The 19,884-nt window shown below is 40.8% G+C and overlaps 1 protein-coding gene across 2 annotated transcripts; it reads left to right on the top strand.

Annotated features, from left to right (window-relative positions):
• Nucleotides 1-1,347: 1,347 nt before the first annotated feature.
• FAM98A (family with sequence similarity 98 member A) lies at nt 1,348-18,927 on the top strand. Of its 2 annotated transcripts, XM_057415376.1 has the most exons (9): nt 1,348-1,477; nt 4,440-4,588; nt 5,365-5,499; nt 8,496-8,680; nt 11,067-11,147; nt 12,367-12,483; nt 15,323-15,490; nt 17,022-17,151; nt 17,215-18,927. In XM_057415376.1, exons 1-9 carry the CDS (start codon nt 1,425-1,427, stop codon nt 17,769-17,771), a joined length of 1,575 nt encoding a protein of 524 aa, XP_057271359.1. In that variant the 5' UTR covers nt 1,348-1,424; the 3' UTR covers nt 17,772-18,927. The 2 variants fall into 2 exon arrangements, with proteins under 2 accessions (XP_057271359.1, XP_057271357.1); XM_057415374.1 differs by having other exon boundaries at nt 17,022-18,927.
• The last annotated feature ends 957 nt before the right edge of the window (nt 18,928-19,884 follow it).

The raw sequence follows: 19,884 nt of genomic DNA, 5'->3' as shown, positions 1-19,884 counted from the left end.
CCTCCAGTATTGCCACAACCGAATCAAAGAGATGCGGTGACCAGAAGCAGCAGCAATGGAGGAGCAGGGGCAGACTGTGGACATACTGCCCTGCTTTGTACACTTCCAGCTGTGCAAGCAAGCTGGAACGCAACCATTACATTAAATAAAATGTCACAAGCCTTCTGCTGCAGTGTTGAATTTGGGAGGGAAAAACTCAAACCCTCAGACCCTTAACTCAGACTACCCATGCAGGCAAGGCTCCCAGGTGGAACACCTGAGATGCTTTGAATAAATCCAGACTGAATGGACCAAGGGAAAAGCAGGAAATCCTTACAGTCAAGTTTAGCCCAGCAGCTTGCCAGGAGCCTTAATCTGTTTGGTTTTCTAACAAACAAAACAGCTTACAGCCACCCTTTAGAAATCACTATACCACTAGAAGCAAGTGCACAAAGAAAGCGGAATGCCTGCATTATTCCTTTCATGTTACATTTTTTCTGTTCAGGAGGTAATTTTCCCCTAAATGTGCAGATTGACCTGTCTTTAATAGCAGAACCAGTGATTGAGCTGTCTGTTAGAGAAGAATTTCTTCTTTAGCCCTTCGAGGCAGTGTTTCTTTGCCCTCCTACCTATCTTGAGGCTACAAGATTCCCTCCTTATTTTCTTCTTAATGCCTGACAAGGGCAATTTCAGAAAGTACAGGCAGCCAGGACTCCTCTGCTGAAGCATCAGCTCGCTGCTGGGCACAGACTGTGGCTGTTATCTGGCTTTCGCTGGCATGTCCTTGCCATTACAACATACTCTGCCCTCTGATCCATGCTCCCTTTTCAGTACGGATGCGCTTTCGGCACAGCTGCTGCGTACCAGGCAACGCAGCAGTGCTGCCTGAAGAGAACTGGACAGAGCAAGCCAAATTATCCCCTAAATTAATATTCCATTATTAATGATGCCTCTTTACCCACGGCAAGTGAGCAACCGAAACAAGTGAACGGCGTCACACTCCTCCCCTGCCCCCAAAGGCAAAAATGAGTTTTAAAACAGCTGCCAGAGCACCGCCTTGAGGAGGTCCACCCTCTGCACCGAGCCCTGGCACAACCAGCACTGCCCCGGCGGCCCCATCCACCTCAGGACAGGCCGCCACCCACAGGCCCGCCCGCAGGGAGGAACGACACCGCGGAAGCGCTGATTTCCATCCATCCATCCCTTCTATTCCCCACGACCCCCCACTTCCCTACGGCGGCCGCGAGGGGCCCCGTGAGCCGCGTACGTGGGGCCGGGGCTGGAGGCGCGGCGCAGGGGCTCCGCGCAGGGCGAGGGTGGGCCGCTGACCCATAGCGGGGCCGGGGTGTGGGGCTGGGGAGGGGAGCGGAGGGTGGCAGGTCTGCCCGTACCGGGGAGCTGAGTCCCGCTGTCGCGCAGGTTCGCCCCCCGTGCCCCGCCGCAGGATGGAGGTCGAGCTTCTGGAGAGCGACGTTCTGGAGTCGCTGGAGGACCTGGGGTAGGTGCCCGAGGCCGAGGGACGCCCCGTCGCGGGGTCAGCGATGGGGGAAGGGTGGGCGCTCGGTGGCCTTTATCGGGGCCATGGCCTGCGCGGGCGGCCGGTGTGGCCCGGGAGGCAGAAGGGCGCTTCGGTGCGGGCCCGTGGCTATGGCCGTGCGCCCCGGACAAGTGGGGCCGGTGTCGCCGCGCAGGGCCGCGGCCCCCCCCGCATGGTCCCTGTTCCTCAGAGCTGCGGTGCCCCCCCACGGTTGGGCTGGTGTTGGTGCCGGCTGGGGTCTGGCGAAGCACCAAGTGCAACAGACAGGTTTTCAGCCGTACCAGCCTTTACAAGCGTTTTACCTCTCAGTGCGTGCTGATCTCCTTGGTTCTTGTGGTGCCATCTCATCGGTAGCACCTCTCATCCACAGAGCGGCCTTAGCCGGGGATGGGGAAGGGAGAAGGCCTTTTACGGTAAGCCACGGGGAAAGAAAACTCTTAGGCTTCATATTTAATGAAAAATAATAGATAGGGGGAAAAAGGAAGCAAATTATAGTATTCTGCCATCTTTTTTTTTTTTTTTTTTCTTAATCACAGGAAACTTCTGTGTTTTGTTTAAACCTATTACTCTGTCAGAGTCAGTAAAGGTTATATAAATATGAAAGGGAGAGCAAGAATAATGTGTCATACTGTAAGCTCGCATGTCTGTAAACTGTTGAGAGTTCAGACAAGAGGCAGCTAGAATTTTACTGCTGCTAGTTCTATGCAAACAGTTGTATTTATACACACTGGCTACGTTCCCATAACTCACTTTGTGGCTAGAGTCGTCATGCTCCAGAAAAGATTCTATTACCAGGCTAAGTTGGTGATGATAGTTCCAAAACTTCACAAATAGGTTTCTGTTTTAGCAGCTATTTCTCTGGCTGAAATATGAAAAGGTCTCTGCCGTGATGCATATACCATGCTTGGCTTCCTTTTTCTGCCTTGTGTTTAGAAGGATATTAGTGGCTTGAAGGAGTTGCGATTTGTGCTCCTTATCTGTGTAATTGCAGACAGAAAGTGTTGCTGATTTTTGACATAAATAAAGTGAAAAATGGAAGCAGATTAAAAAATATCAAGATTGGCAAAGGTGGTTGAAAAGAAAATTTGGAGGACAAAAGACATGGGGCTTCCACAGTACTGATAACAACTGGGAAAATTACTGCATGTGACTACATGATTTGTTTCCTTGTGTCTGGAAAGACTGGGGTGTTTGAAGTTTCAAGCTTTGCCAGAAGTTCCATGATTCTTCATAGTTCAGCTTATTTTTTCTAACCAGATACTGAAGATATCTTTAATGTATTACTTGATTAATTTTTTTTCAATAGCATTGCACATCAGAGTTGTTTCCTTTTGAATTTTGAGGTGCTCAAGTAGCAGCCTCTTGTCTTGTAAGTCAGTCTGTTGAAAAAAGCAAACAAAATGGACAGCATAATGTCACCAGAAGGAGTGTAGCTCTAGAACATGTGCCATTGGCAGGAGCGGAAGGAAAAAGAAACAGTTGGCAACTTGTGAATTGGATTACTGGGAAGTAGATGTGTAACTGAAGTTATAATTATCAGAGATAACACAGTCAAGATGTGATATCTGTCAAAGAAGAGTTCTAGAAAAGGGATTTCTGATGTGACCAGTGACTTAAATCCAGATCTTGCCAAAGCAAAAGGTTTGTCATCACTTCCCCTTCTACTTTGATCTATAACTGCATGTTTCTGTTCTGAGTCCCAGAGGTTCCTATATATGTAGGTCTGAAACATCTGTGGGACAGGACTTGTTCTTATTAGCCTGTTGGAATTGTCTAACCTACTGTGGTAATGCAGGAGGGTTGTCATGCACCAGATTACAGCTGCTAGTAGCTGCTAGTAGATTAATTTAGTGTTGCTAATTGAGCCGCATTGTGAGGTAAAAGTTATTTTTGAGTGTGGCTACTTCATTAGATGAAGTAGCAGGCTGTTGCAATGATGTGAAGCACAAGAATGAAGTGTAGAGAATAACACTTTCATTTGCTCTGTGAGAGATTCTTTTACACCAGAGGTTTGCCAGGAGTTGACTGGACTTGCTGTGTTGCTGTGATACAGTGGGTGACTTTATCAGGAAATTTGAAAGAGGGGTTTTGGTCAGTTATGCTCACTCCTGGATGTCTTTCTGATTCGGGTGCAGTATACCAAAACAATACTGTGCATTTTTCTTGGATACTCTGATAAGCTCTGACTTTGTGCTTCTACCTGGTTAACAGGGCAGTCTTCTTCCTACTCTTCCTCCTTTCCCTGACAGAGTTTCAGGGGGAGGAGACACAGATGTCCTGAAAACTGTCTTCCAATACCTGATCTTTAGACTTATGCTTTTTTACACTAGGCCTGATTTTTTGCTTATTTTGTTTATGCAAATAAGTAATTCTGTGTATTCTTCTTGTGCCCATTTAAGAAGAAAATTTTTCAAAAGAGGATATTGTTTTTCAGATTATTTGTATAACATTTATATTGAAGGCTTAGCTTTGCATGGCAACCCTTGAATGTATGCTAAGAAACAACAGAAAAGATGCACTAGTTCCTCAGTAATCATTCAACCTACTGTAAAGCAGTGCTGAAGAATGATACTTTGAAACTTTTTTTGCCCTAGATAGGTATATAGTAAGTAACAAGAGACAAAGGCAGAGAAGTTGTCACTGTGTGTCATAACATTCTCCAGGAGGAAAGCTTTGATGATAATCTTTTGTGAAGCAGTCTTTTTGGCAGTAAGCTAATGTGCATGGAAATGCTGAGTTTACACAGACGTTTTCAGTATGCTTTTTCTTACAGTTCAGTGCAGGAACCTTACAGTTTAGATGTTCAGTCTTGTGGATGTGGAGAGCGTTTAGCTCTCAGTATGTACACTTCATAAAGTAAACGTATCACAGGACATCAGTCGTAGCAAACATTACTAAACTGTGCTTTTGTTTTACTTTTCAGTTACAAAGGTCCATTGTTAGATGACGGAGCGCTGGCTCAGGCAGTCTCTCATGGAGCCAACTCCCCTGAATTTACCAAACTCTGTGCTTGGTTGGTATCTGAGTTACGGCTATTCTGTAAACTAGAGGAAAATGTGCAGGCAACTAACAGTAAGTAGCTATAACTGTAGCACAAACATGCACTTAATGTGTGTTGTTGCATGCCATAAAGATTTGGGCTGACAATTGCTTAATCTGTTATACCAGGGAGTATTATCGGCATGCTGTCAGAATTTGGATATTTTCCACCTCAGACTTGCTTAAGGAGCAGCCAGTAGAGGCTGAAATACTAGTGAGGATCAGTCAGTCTTTCTTCTGAAGTTAGCTTTTTCTTTCAGTTGTTCAGCCATGGAGACTTTTTAAATTTCTTGGATAGGTTTAAGGAAACATTAGTGTCTTTTTCTAATAAGATCATGAGAATACTTTTATTTCAGTGCTTCTGGTTTTATTTTGATAGAAGTAACTATAGTAACCATATTTTCTTTTTATTGTTGGTTACCTTAACTATGTGCTTACTATGTATTTTTTTTTCTACGTTTGTAGTGGGAAGAGTTAGTTAATACTTAAAATATCCCTGTAAAATTTGTGATGTTTTTAATGTCACTTTTTGTTGTAGAAGTTGTCAGTGGCTGTCTGTTGTAGCTGGAAAAAGCTGCGTGTGAAACATAATTTTTACTATAATGAGGGTTATTGTGGCTCCAGGTAGGTTGTGCTTTGTCTTTGAGAAACACAAAAAATGCATTTGGCTTCCATTAAAAGCAGGGTTTTAATTTTAAAGAGCAACTGGAGCAGAGCATTTTTTTTTTTCTAATAGCTAATTCATTCTAATCATAGCCATATAAATGTATATATTAGCTGTAAACAAATTATTATCCTTTCCTTCTGAGGTCCAAATGAAGCAGAAGAATTTCAACTTGAAATGAGTGGGTTGCTGGCTGAAATGAACTGTCCGTATACGTCATTAACATCAGGAGATGTGACAAAACGCCTTCATAATCAAAAGAACTGTCTCTTGCTGCTTAGTAAGTTAAAAGGGCGCTTGTAAGCAAACCTCTTCTTGTGAAGAACCATAGTATTGTTTCTTACACTTAATGAGATCCTGTTTTGTTTATCACAATGTATAAAAAGTTACCTAAAATTATGAGTTAGTTTTCCTTGTAATTTACAGTGTCAGAATATGGGTCTCATAAACTTAGCAGTCACTCTGTAACCAGTCTGAGCATGAACCTTTTTCACATTCACTACCAAAAAACCTGTCCTGTTACTTCTCGAAAGGTACTCTGAAGAGGGAGTAATTTGAAGGATTTAGCAAGGATTTAGCCACTGAACTTTGTTTAGAAGGGTGTTAAAAATAACAGCTAACATCACATGCATCATCATCAGCCCCTACTGTGAGGACTTGCGAAGTGCAATAAGACTTGCATTTTCCTACATCCTGACAACAGTTTGAATCGTTGCAAAAAAGAGAGAATGTTTTATCCTGACTGCCAGTTCTTTTGATCAGTTCTTAAGAAATTAGCAGGAGCAGCAGTGACATCTCTTTCACCCAGAAGATCTCAATAGCTAAATTGGTTTTACTCCTGCTTAGGAAATGTTAGAGGAGAAGAAATAGTACTTAAATTTGGAAAAATGCATGTGATGTTGATTTACATTAAAACAAAACAGAAAAATGTTTACAAGTGTCAGAGTTGGAAATTGCAACACTAATTCTAATATGATCTTAAAATAAATGAATATTCTGTTTGGTTTCTCAGTTTCTGCTAATTCTTTAACTTTCAAAGCAGAAATTTAGTTGAGCCCTAGCTGAGATGTAAAAAATGAATTGCAGAGTAGGTTCCTGTATTTCAACAGTAGGAGAAAGATGAGTAGCAAGACTTAGTCTGAATTTATTTTGATAGTATGCTCAAAAATGTCAGATGCAGTGAGGTAATTAAAAATTTAAATTACTTTGTAGCTCAAACAATCTGCTCTTCAGCTTATTCTCTGTGAGCCAAGCCATTTGAAATTTGGCTTGTCTGTGACACACAGTTTATCCCAGAGGTCCTGTGTGATGTACGTTTTGGTAATACAAGCCCATGTTCAGCAGCTGAACTCTGGTATCCCATCTGGCAGGAACACTGTGTTTATTGTCAACTGTTGAATTGAAATAGATGCCAAATTCCTTTTTTTTGTGTACCATGATAATTGCATAGCTTTCTTTACCTACATTAAGCTAACTTAATTAAAAGTATCTGTCCTGGGTTCAGCTGTAACAGCTATTTTTCTTCCTAGTAGCTGATACCATGTTGTGTTTTGGCTTTAGTCTGAGAACAATGCTGATAATACACAGACGTTTTAGTTGTTTCTAAGTAATGCTTACCCCTATCAAGGACTTTTCAGTCTCTCATGCTTTGCCAGTGAGGAGGGGCAGAGGAGGCATGCTCTTCCGGGAGGAAGCAGAGACAGGACAGTATTCCATAATGCCATAAATCCAGACTTTTTAAGGAGAAACAGAATAAACCTCTTCAGTGGTATGCCAGGATATTTTACATTTTAATGAAATGCAGCACACTTTATGTCAATTGGAAGATGTAGCAGTATTGCCCAGAGAGGAAAGCACCAAATAAATGGAAGTAGTTAGGATTGTCTTGGTGTGCAGCAGCTCTAGAATAACACATTAAGTGTTATTCTATTAAGTCTGCCAAAATAAGAAGTGCAAGAGTTTCAGGTGCGTTCAGAAAAGATCTGCAAAAAAGGATCACTGTCTGGAGAACATTTATGTCTTACAGAGGTAGCTTGAATGTGAGGTCTGAATTCTTGACATAAAATTCTGCTGGTGGTATCTTCTTTTTCAGGAGGTCCTAATGGGGTGTAAGTAACTGAAAATTAATATAAGAAAAATGTGTATAAAGTACCTTTGAAAGAATTTAGAAAGGATTCTTCGTAGCTTTACATATTGTAAGAATTTTATACTTTAGAGGTGTTCTGTGTCTTTAGTAGAAGTTATTCTGGAGATACAGGAAAAATTCTAGAGATCATTAAAATGCTTTGTTGTTTTCTTCATCTTTTGATCTGTCCCAGTTTTATAGGTAGTGAGCTGCTTTTGTATCGCTGTGGGATTACATCGCTGCTCACAAGTCTGCCTTTATCAGTCCTTATTTTTAGAAGTAATTATTTACTTTACTGTTATGGTCACCCAGTATGATTCATGATAAAAGTATTGTTAAAGCTGTGTGTCTACAATTTTTTTTCTTCAATTCAGACTTCAAAGTTGTGCCAATTACAAATGAAGGTGGTGTGCTAAATTTATATCACTGCAGCCAACACCTGATGCTGAAATTTTGGGTGTATACTATGTTCAGAAATCTTGATTTTAATTTTTTGTTTGTTTGATAAAAGAGTAATAATGTGATTGTAGGCTCTCTCAGTTCTGATATCGAAGAGCACTCCAGGCATTCTAGCTTCTGTTTCATCAGTTACTGCCTTCCTTTCTGCATGTCCTGGGTTCAAGACTCTGGAATTATTATAAACCTGAATTCTTTAGAAGTGGTTTCCATTCTGCATCTTGCCTGTGGAAGTAGAGGAGATTCATCCAACATTTCGCTTCTCTCTCCTCATTTCCTTGCCTTGTTTCCTAGAGCATCAAGCAGTGCTTGCTTGTCTGGCTTAAAGTGTATGTCCCAGTCCCTCATCCTGCTTATTTCCATGTTCCTAGTCTCCTGTCTTTGCTGGGCAAAGCCTGAAGGAAAAGAGCTGTGCTGTGTTGAACTCTGAGTAATACCTGTTGGAATCATAGGGATTTTTTTTCAGGCTTTTATTGGTTGTACTAAACCTTTCCCCCCTTTGTTGTGTTTCTAGCATTGGGCTCAGTGATTATTAGAAATACGAGTGTTCTGCGGATACCAAAATTATAGCCTTCACTCTTTCTAAAATGGTCCATTTGCACATTTGTTCATTGTAAGCACTTGAGTTCTCACTGGTTCTAAAATACTTTAACTCGGCTATATCTGATGCTGAAATCTAATTTTTCTTACCCCAGCATACCTCATCTCAGAACTGGAAGCTGCCAGAATGCTGTGTGTGAACGCCCCTCCTAAAAAAGCACAGGAAGGAGGTGGCAGTGAAGTCTTTCAGGAGCTAAAAGGCATATGTATTGCTTTAGGCATGTCCAAGCCTCCCGCCAACATAACAATGTTCCAGTTCTTCAGTGGAATTGAAAAAAAAGTAAGATCCAAAGGAACAAAACTAGAATATTTACGGTGTTTTTGTTTTGATGGAAAGTAGTTCTGCTACCGGAGAAAGATTTGCCTCTTGTGAAACTCGAGTGTTGGAATTGTGAAGGAGAGCTAACATGGTTTACTGAGTATGCCAAGAGTCAAGATTTTGAAGATGAGTTTAAAGGCTTTTTCCATGCCAAGGCACGAGGTCAGGGACTACTGCTATCATTGCCTTCCAGGGTGAGGTATTTCTTACTCTGCTGTAGGCTTTAATGTCATCACCTGTTGCAGAAGACATGGAAAATGCTGAGCTTAGGCCTCAGGAAGAATGTTAAGGAGAAATGTATTCCAAGAAATACACAAATTAAGAAATTTCTACAGGAATCTACTATTTGAAAAAAATGTTTAGATTAAAAGGTGTTGTAACTGAAGTCAAGTTTACACCTTTTCCGTAAGGCTTCATTGGTTCTTGTGTTCCGGTTTATTTTTTGTTTCTTTACATGTATGCATTCTTCAGGTTTTTGGGGGTTGTTTTTTTTTTTTAAAGAAATTTTCTTCTGTTTGAGTAATTTTTATAAAGCAGAGAAATGAAGTGGAATGGACTGTCCAGTGCACAGACCAAAGGTGGGCGAAAGGAATTTTTTAAGTTACATTAACTAGCTTAGCTTGCAGGATAGGGGAGAGCAAAACAGCAGAAAAGAATCTTTGTAATCACATCTGTTCTTTAAAGTTCACAAGGCGTCCTAAAATACTTTCAGAGAAGATTTTTGACTAAACTTTTAGTTGCAATATTTAAACAGATCCAAGCAACTGAAAATAGTGCTTCATTTCTTTGCAAGAACTCGGTTTAGATTGACCTCTTGGAGTATTTTTGGAGGGTATTTTTCCAGAAAAAGCCTTAAGGTGTAGAATGGAAGCAGTATATTTTCTGGTTTTGGTATTGTCATAGACATTAAATAGTTAGATACATAAGAATCTGTGCTTCCATTTTCTATAAAAGTAGAAAATATTCCTACCAATGAACAATACTAGCAAGCTTTGCTGGTGAAAGAGACTTAAAAATAGAGAATACAAAGTAGGTAAAAATACTTTTAATCTCGAAATTCTGTTATGTTTTTCTAACTGACTTTTCTGTTTCATTGTCTTACAAGGTTAAATGTTATCTCAGTGGTTTATATCCGTAGATGGTCATACTACAAAAAAAACCAAATAACCTGAACATTCCTTATGGCTTAATAAAATACATCAGGAATTTCTAATCTACAGAGTTTCTTAGGAATTATGAATAGCTCTGGTGCTTACAGTCCAAACAGTTCAGATGTTGGTAGTATTTGAGGATGAAGGAAAGTTGACTAAGAACTGAACTTACTGCACTTTGTAAATGAAAATATATCACAAAGTTAAGCAAAATATGAAAACTTAAATAACAGAGCGGAAATTTTCTTCTTGAGTGTAAGATGATAGTTGTGACAGGAGATCACCCCAAAATTTTTTGTTTTTTTAAAAACTGAGTCTTAGAATGGCAATATTCTAATCTAGCACGTGGAAATCAAGCTACCTTTTTCTTTGCACGTACATAGTACAGTTTGGAGTGGATCTTTGTGTAATTTACTCTTTGTTAATGATCTACCCCATTAAAAAACACCAAGCTGCTGATACTTGAATGAACTGCTACCTCTGCTATTCTGAAAGCGCTTGGTTTTAAAATCTTCAAGTTAGACAAATTAGGCTCAGTACCTTTGGAAAACCAGCTCACTGAATTTGTTAAATCAGCTGCTGGATTGAACAGCCAAGGAAATTGAAAAACATGGTTTGCATCAGTGGAAAAGTGAAGTTTCGTAACTGCAGCCTGACTTCATCCAAGTTTTTGTCACTGCTACTCCATTTCTTCCCCTGAAATCCTCAGAAATTTCGAGATGGGAATAGACAACCGAAGTTGTTCCCAAACTTTTAAAATGCAAGATAAATTAAAGTTTTCATATTGAAGATTTTCTCCTTTTCATTCTTTAGAACATGTTGTATTTCACATAGTCTTAATACAAACCTTTTTGAAACAAGTGTGTTTCTTCTCTGAATTAGAGGGGTGATGTTTAGACTAATCCCTCTGTCTTCAAGAGTAGCTGTACCTCATAGGATCTTTCTGTTTTAACTGTAGATCTACTCTGTCATCCCTTCTCTTAACTTTTAAATAATTACAGCCAAGACTACCAGACATATAAAAATAGCTGCTTTCCAAACGAAGGGTGCTTGGTTCTCTGTCCCAGAGAAAACAACTTTATTGGAGTTTGCTCTGTCATGCCTATGACTGTCCAAGAATCATCCCCTGTAATTTGAATCTTCAAAAGGTAATTTTGTTTTAGCCGATGCTTATGTTTTTATATATCTCCTAACAGCTGAAGGAAACACTAGCAAAGGTTCCACCTAATCATGTTGGAAAACCCTTATTGAAGAAACAGCTGGGACCTGCTCACTGGGTAAGTAGTTGCAGGTATTACAGCCTGTTTCCCCTTTTCAGATATATAAAATATTAATCTTGATTCTGTGTGTAGTGTTGCAAAATTTTCTCATCTTTTTCTGAAGAGAAGACAGTTTCTTTTAGTATTTTACATATCTATCAGTGCAATAAATGTTCAGCAACTGGTAAGTTCTTAGGTTCATGAATCTATATGGGCAGATGCAGGCAAAAGTTTTGCATTATAAGGAGACTTAAGGTGGTGGTGCTGACTTTTGGCTTCTTTCCAACCACCCTGTGTGTTTTTCCATCATTTTCCTCCTCTGTCTTGTTGGAGTAGTCTGCTTCTTTCATAGCTTTTTGTCCAAGGAACTCTTAGTGTCCAGGTGGAAGAGGCTGTGCCCACAGGCCACAGAGCCACAACCATCTCCAGCTGGGCATTGTCTGCTGTTTTAGAAGGATGGTGCCTGGTTTAGGTGCTGCTGCTGCACCAACACAAAGCTATGGCCACTGCTGCAAGACTGCAAGTCTCTTTTGTGTCTCTTGGTTAAAGCTGAAGTCTGCTTCCTTTAGTGTTTGTATTGTTGAAGCTGACAGTAAGCCCTGCCCCCCCCCCCCCCCTCCCCTGCCCCCCTTCCAGTCAGGCTACAGTCATACATAAATTATTTCCTTAATGGTGCATATCTCAACTGTAGCTGTGGCTAGACAGCCCTCTGCTACCAGGTTTGTTTCTGATGCTGGCTTTTCACCATAAGGGCACTGTTGTCTGTATGCAGATTGTGCTTTAGTCAAGATCCTCCTACACTACTTTTAGTTCTCTATCTTTGCCCTTAAGCTTACTACTTTTTAAGAAGGCAAGGACACCCTGGTCCCTAGACTTAGTTACATCCTGGCATCTCCTTCAGCTTGTTGCATGTAGTGTTTTCTCATTTCTGCTAGGTGTTGAGAAAAGCCTCAGTATTGTGTGCAGTTTCTGTGTCTCTTCTGAAAAACAGGCAGCTGTGCTGTTAGAAATGGTAGAAGGCTGAATGTGAGGCTAACAGAGCCTTTGAAGACCTCAAGAAAACAGTGTCAGCAGGCAGAGCTTGCTGTGAGCCCATTTGATGAGGGAGATAATTGTGGGCTTAAGCCCTGTTTAAAATTTCTGTGTCTTTTTCTCTTCCATTCACATAGTTTATTATCTTAAATAGAAACATTTTATCTGTAATCCATAGGTTATGTTTATAAATTTTTTTTTTCAGGAAAAAATTGAAGCAATTAATCAAGCCATAGTCAACGAATATGAAGTCCGAAGAAAACTGTTAGTGAAACGTTTGGATGTTACTGTGCAGTCCTTTGGCTGGTCAGATAGAGCTAAGGTACAACTTGCTATGAAGTCCTGGTTGGTGGTAATGCTCTAGAATAAGTATCTCTGGAAAAGCCCCTCATTGTTTCATCCTTCATGAGTAAAAAATAACCACGGGAGTTGTCTTGTTTCGGTTTCAGTTTCTAAAGAAGTTTCGTGATGATGTAAGATGACTAAAAGATTTTACTTAAAACTCTTTTGTTGGGTTTTAAAACATTATGTAAAATGAGAAGATAGACCATGTGTGACTAGCTATGCACCAAAGCCACCACATAACAGCTAAGTAGGCCACTAGGAAAAAAGAAAAGTAAGTGGAGATCCAGCTGTTTGTGTTCAGAGTACATAATGTGAATCATTAAGTGCTGTGTCCATGTGATGGTAGAAAAGCATCTTCCTGTTGGCCATCCCTAAACTTAATTTGTGCTGTCCACAGTGATCAGGTTTCTTAACTCAAAGTGCATCTGCACAGCTCCACAAATGCACATGAGAAAAGCTGCTAAGGCACTACATTTTCTTACCTCATAGATAGGGTAGTATTTTTTTGTGCTTCTTTTGTCTTCAAACTGTGCAAGTAGCTGTGACACGACATCTGTTCTATGTGATACATACGCACTTTTAAAAATAATGATGTGGTTTCCCTATTTCCTGCATTTCATAGTGAAATGATTTTTATGATTCTATTCTAAAAAGGAATCATAGAATGGTTAGGGTTGGAAAGGACCATAAGGTTATCCAGTTCCAACCCTCCTGCCACAGACAGGGATGCCTCACAAGGCTCTGTCCAGCCTGGACCTGAACACTGCCGGGGATGGAGCATTTACCATGGCAGAATTTAACAAATAGTACGTATTTTTTTTTCAGGACTAAGATCTGCTAACTTGCTGTTAATTATGCTGCTAGCAGTGTTTGAGACTGAGTTATTAGTGATAAACTGTCACACACAAGTCACCAAATATTTTTTCTTAAGAAACGATTTATTCAAAAGGCAACTGTATTTTAATAATAAACTGTGACATCTCCCCATTCTATTTTTTTTTCTTGAGTAGGACCTCTGCTGATGTACTGTCTCTTAAACCTTATATTCTTCAGGTTTTTTAGTAGAAAGTTGAACTGATTGTTTGAATACTTTAATAGTGAAAATGGGGAGAAGTATGGATTAGGTTAAAAGCCAGGGACTTCTGATTGTGTTATAGCTTTTGCATCCAAATCCGTGTTCATTTTTTGTTTGTTTTCTAGGAGAATTCTCGGATGTTTTTGAAGTTGACTAGGTGCATGAAATCCTTTCACAAAGCCCACAGATTGTATATATGCATTTCTATCTGTTGAAATGCAAGTGTAAATTTTTTAGGACCATAACATACTCACATTGGGGAATATGGCTATGGTATTCCAGACATGCAGTAGAGTTTGTTTTAACAGTAGCTTTTAGCTTTAATACATTATGGTAATAATGTTAATATTTTTCTTTTAATTTTAAAATCTGAAAAGTATCAGAACACAGTACTATAACTAAATAATTCCTTCTCCAGATAGTAGAAGCACCAGTAAAAACTTCGTAGTCTGTTATTAGGGGGTTTTAAAGTTGCAAAATTTTAAGTTTCACTGAAAAGAAAAATACCGTAGCACCAGAATACTGCACTCAGCTCTCAGTCAAACTTCCCAGGGAAAAACATACTACTGCTCTAGTGAATACCATTGCTTCTCCTGTCTTTAGCCAGCATCAGGTAAATGCCATGCATATTTTCCTGTTCAGTTTGTAATACAAACATAGAAGCTTTTGGCTCTAAAAACTTAAACTTGCCACCAAGACACTTGGAAATACATTCTCTCAGTTTGTCCCAGTTGCAGTTTTCTGCCTTCAGATGGAAAATAGGATTTTAAAATTTGCTCCTAAGTTCTTGACCTTTCAAGGGAATTGTTGGAAAACCTGGCTTGCTTGACCCCACTGTTGTCATCTGGGTTCCAGACAAAAAGCAGCCCTTCTGTCTGTGTGCAGATTGTAATCTAGTTTATCCTAACTGCATCGCACATTATATACACTGTTGATAACTGAAGATAGATGTAACTCGTGTATTATGTCATGGCTTGTAGCACAGATTTCTGTTGTGTCTGTCCGTTGGAAAACTGCTGTGACACTTTTGAGGTGTTCAAAGAAGCCAATATGGTTAATGGCAAAAGGCAGTAGAGGAAGAGAGATTGCATACAAAGTAAAGATGATGTGTAGGATCTCATTTCTAGCTTGGGCAGTACATGTGGAAGACAAAGGACTGAATTAGAACAAGCTCTTGAGAGCTTTAGTTCTGTTAGTACGCTTTCCGTGGCTTGCTTTTGTGAAGAAGCTGGCTGCAGTGAAGAGTGTGAAAGAGTTAACACAGCCTTTTCCTGCTGATACAGTGTTGGAGATAGGGTGATGCTAGTCTAACTGGAATGGGTGTGGGTCAGGGTGCAGGCACAGGAGGAAGTCTGGAGGCTGGACACGGGCATGTTTCATTTTCAGTATCTTTTAGACATTATCAGTAATTTGTATACCTATATGTCACACTTCTGTTCTGTTTGGCTGCCTGAAGGTAACACAGTCTGCATGTTTATATTGTTAATCCTAAAACTGTCAGTTGTTCAGTGTCTTGGCAGTTAAGTCAGAATAGTGTTTCCTGTATTACTTAAGAAATGGATTTGACAAATGCTAGCTTTATTGCAGTGATTTGTAGTTACAAAGCGGTGGTTCTCACTGGTATTTATATATATATGTTTCTATTTGCAGTAGTGTCATCAGTGTTAATTTGATTCTTTTGGTGAGGTATCCCATTGCTTTCCTATTACTTTAGCTGACTGGGTTTTCTTCTCTTCAATAGAGTCAAACAGAAAAACTGGCTAAAGTCTACCAGCCAAAACGTGCCCTCTTATCCACTAAGTGCACTATTTCCATAGCAAATCTCTTGGCAGCTCGGCAGGATCTGTCAAAGATCATGAGAACAAGCAGTGGGTCCATCCGAGAGAAGAGTGCATGTGCCATTAATAAGGTACCTTTGGTGACAAATGGTTTGTTCTGTTATATATATTTATGTAATTTGAATGTAGTAATAAAACCTACTTTTTTAGGATTGTAAAATTGGAAATAAAGGATAAGAAACGTGGTGTTTATGTACTCCAGATTATGCATCAGTGCATTATGGGAGCTCTAGTTTCACCTGTTTAGTTCAGAATGCCTCTTCTTAGGGGCAGTAAAAAATTGCTGCAATATCTTTTGGTAACTTTCAGTGGGAGCAGGCTTGTGCTGATTTTATTACCCTGCTGCAACCTAATTTTGTCACTGTCTAAACTAACACCTACATAGTAACCTTGTTTCTAGTCTATGTGAATAGAAGATACTAAGAGTGCAAAGCAAGGATCTCAAGTTAGATTCCTCTGTGTGCACAAAAAAGATTATAGTCAAGTGTGTAGTTTTAGTACTGACATAGTAGGGATATGATTTAGTCTAAGCAACTTGTTTCAAAAATTATGATTACACATGAGTAATAGGCTCACAGACATACATGTTCTGAACTTGAAGCTCAGTAGCTATGTACAGTGGTGTGCATAGTCATTTAAAATTTGTGGGTTGCATGCATGCTTTTTCTGCCTTCTGGGTACCAACTGTATTTCAGGTAAAGCTGTAATTAATTTAGCATAGAGTGGTGGTGGGTTGATTTGATCTCACACACACACAAAAATAATTTTTGCATCTTTTTAGTGTAGTTGGAGCGTGGAATGTAAGAAATTAAGTAGGAAGACAGATGTGACTGTATCATCAGACTGCATGTATGTACTACCGGGAATGCAGTACTGCTCTGATGCTGATCCATACTGTATTAACTTATCTCAATATTAATCAATATTAAATTATCAATAGTAAATGTTTTCCAAGACAGTAACAAAGTAACCTGCTTCTACTGAACTTACTCTGTTACATCACTTTAAAACCTGAGGCAATGCAAATGTCCTGTCCCATTGTAAGTCTTGCTAAATTCTTAATGTCACAGCACCCTTAGGCAGCTAAAGACCTCTGGAGTCTTGCTCAACTGTGATTAGTGCTGTCTAACACCTCTTTGTTGGTGTGTAAGTTTTTGCATGTCCCTACTGAAAAATAAGAATCTTTGCACTTTGTTTACTAAGCTGATGGCTTCTACAGCAATTCGGAGTGCCAGTTAGGAAAGAAACTGTGGTGGTGGTGTACTTGTGGTTGTTTGAGATTAGCAGTCTGCACTAATAAACAGTTTAGTGAAAGGCTGTATTGATGCTGCCTCTGCTGGGGTGCCTGCTGTTTGAACAAAAAGCCCAGGTCTCCCAAAAAGCACCCAGTTAGCAGTGCTTGGAGTACTATATAATCCCTGTTCGGTTTTTATTAGTTGGAGACGAAGTTCTGTCACATTCAAACAGGCAAAAGTTTGCCTTGATGAAATCTTCTGGGTGTAAGAACTCTTAGGCGGCTGCTGTTTGTGGTGTGTATCAGTAAATGTGACTCTTCTGTGAGGTGCTACAAGTCCTATGGCAGTTCTCCCTTTCCCTTTGCAGGTGCTAATGGGCAGAGTGCCTGACAGAGGAGGAAGGCCCAATGAAATCGAACCGCCACCTCCTGAGATGCCACCGTGGCAGAAAAGACCAGAGGCTGGTCCACAGCAAGGTGGTGGCAGAGGAGGAAGAGGTGGCTATGAATATGGAGGGCGAGGAGGTTATGACCATGGGAGTCACGACCGAGGGGGAAGAGGAGGCTATGACTCATCATATGGAGGGCGAGGAGGTCATGAACAAGGAAGCCATGATCGAGGGGGACGAGGAGGACGTGGTGGTTATGATCATGGAGGCAGAGGCGGAAGAGGAAACAAGCTTCAAGGAGGTTGGACAGATGGTGGAGGTGGTGGCTACCAGGATGGCAGCTACAGGGAGAGCAACTACAGAGATGCAGGTTTTCAAACAGGCTACCACGGTGGTGGTGGCGGCGGCGGTGGCGGTGGTGGCTACCAAGGGGGAGGCTATGGTGGCTACCAGTCTTCAGGAAGTGGCTACCAAGGGGGTGGTGGTGGTGGTTACCAGCAAGACAACAGATATCAAGATGGTGGGACCCACAGTGACCGAGGGGGTGGCCGTGGAGGAGGGAGGGGTGGTCGTGGTGGTCGTGGTGGCCGTGGAGGACAAGGAGGAGGCTGGGGGGGCAGAGGTGGGCAGAACTTTAATCAAGGGGGGCAGTTTGAGCAGCATTTCCAGCATGGAGGTTATCAGTATAATCAGTCTGGCTTTGGACAAGGAAGACATTTCACAAGCTGAGGCTGCTAAAAATTTTCACTTCAGCAGAGCTCATGTAATAGAAACCTGGTTTCAGAGGCCTGGCTTAATCGCTGCTTGAGTAGTACAGATTGGTACCGTGGCAGGTAGAATCCTTTGGGTGGGATGTTTTGCCCTGAGCAAAGTACCACTTTTTGTAGACTTCTCCTGCCCCCAGTTTGTCTGAATTAAGTGCATCATCACTACGCACTGCACCCTAAACATCAACTAATAGTCATGCTTTTTAGATGTTGGTCTGGTTCCTTCTGCTCAGAACACCTTTGTTTTGAAACTACCTGCCGTGTTTGCCTTTCGCTTTGATTTAAAAAAATATCAAGACCTGTCTGGTCAAATTTGTGTATTATAATACACAATAGAACTTATGCATTCTTCCCCCAGATCACTGTGCAATTAGATGTTCTAAAACCAGTTCTGAGTATGGCGTTCTGGCTTGTTGGCCTCTCATTTTAGTCACAAAGATGTTAACACACACGTGCGCACACACACAGTGAACTCCCTCTGGCAAACAGGTTTTTTGTCTATTCTATGAGCTCTCCTGTGGATGCCATGTCCGGTAGCCTTATCTCCTGCTAGACAACGTGTTCCCACCTGCTCAACTCGGAAGACTGACCACCGCCAAAATCTGCAAAGATCATTTAGAACTAAGCTAAATTGTGAACCGATAGTGTGTGTAGGCCTGTAGTTAGGTGTGGCAATTAAAACTGACCTGCATCCATCCAAAACAAGTTGCTCCTCTTCAAACCTAATTTTTACTTGAAATCAGCTACAAGAAATGACAGATTTATTTTATTTGCAAGTTAATACCACTGGCTTAGCAAATCTAGGGCAATTTGTTTTGGGGGTTGTCTTTTTAAGGAAATGCACTACGGCCTAGGAAGATGAGTTCCTGCCTGGAGGAAGCCCTTTTATTATTGCTGCAGAAAACAAAGCCTGGCTGAGTTTGGTGTTCTGATGTTGGTTGGTTGGTTGGTTTGTTTATTTTGGTTTTGTTTTGTTTTTTCTTTACTGAAAGCCACATAATGCTTCTTGCTGGTTTTTTTTTGTGTACATAAACATGGTCAAGCTGTGAAAGAAAATGGCTGAAGGTGTGCTGTTGTATAAAAGGTGAGCAATAAAAGTATGTGTATGTTCACTTTGATTCAGTTTCTTTTCCTTCTTGGTAGTAAAAAGCAGTTACTACAGTAGCTGGGAATGGCTGCCTGCTTCATCTAATGTACGTTTTGATCTGTTTTTAGATGTTGTAGTTGTCCCAGCCGTACTCTGCTTTCTACCTGCTGAGAAGCTGTCAAAACGGGAGCAGATGGAGGGAACTGGTCTTCAATTGCTCTGAGTTTTGTTCTGTTCCTCCCTTTGAACTGGTGTAGCAGGATGTGGTACTTTCTCTTAGGGGTTGCTGTGTAAAGTTGTAATTAGGCTGTGTGAGCACCCGTCTCCCAGGTTATGCTCCTGCATGCCATGTGAACATGGTATGCTGCTTCTGGGAGCTCGCCTGGGCTTCTCCAGACTTGTGGAAAATGTAGGCTCCTGCTACTGTGCTGGGATTGCTGTAGCAGAGCATATGCTGATGGCAGTCTCTGGTTAGCTGCAGTGCCCTTGGAGCTGAATTCAGGTTGATACAGGCAGGAGGAGTTCCTTAGATTACAGAAGTAAATAACGTGAGCATTTGAGAGAATCTGTGTACTGCTGGTGTTTCTGTAATCCGAGCTAATTGAGAAAATATCATGGTAAACATTGTTTAGAATTGATTTCCCTGTTTCCTTCCATGATGAATCTGAAGATTTCCTGTTTAATTTATTGTGGCCACTAGGTGCTGCTAGTGATCCAGAGGCTGGAAGTGAAGGTGCCTGTGAAAGACACTTCGGAGTCTGACTTAATGTCTCTTCTCCTTTTTTAGTGTTTCAAACAAATTTAACAAGCCTGACAAAGGAAGAGTTTTCTATATTGAATCCAGGTCCTGTCCTTGAGAATCACCGATATAGATCTATCTCAGCATAATATAGTTCAAATTATGAACATCTAAATATGAATATTGCTGCTTCAAAAAGGTATTGATGGTTTCTTAAAGCGGGATGCTCCAGTGAATAGGTCTCCCTTG

This window comes from Pezoporus wallicus, unplaced genomic scaffold (genome assembly GCF_028554395.1).
Source record: "Pezoporus wallicus isolate ANWC-B61680 ecotype Strahan unplaced genomic scaffold, APGP_CSIRO_Pwel_v1 contig_5352, whole genome shotgun sequence".
In the NCBI taxonomy this organism is placed as follows: Eukaryota; Metazoa; Chordata; class Aves; order Psittaciformes; family Psittacidae; genus Pezoporus; species Pezoporus wallicus.
The sequence above is the reverse complement of the archived record's forward strand: the minus strand, read 5'-3'. Positions and strand labels throughout refer to the sequence as shown.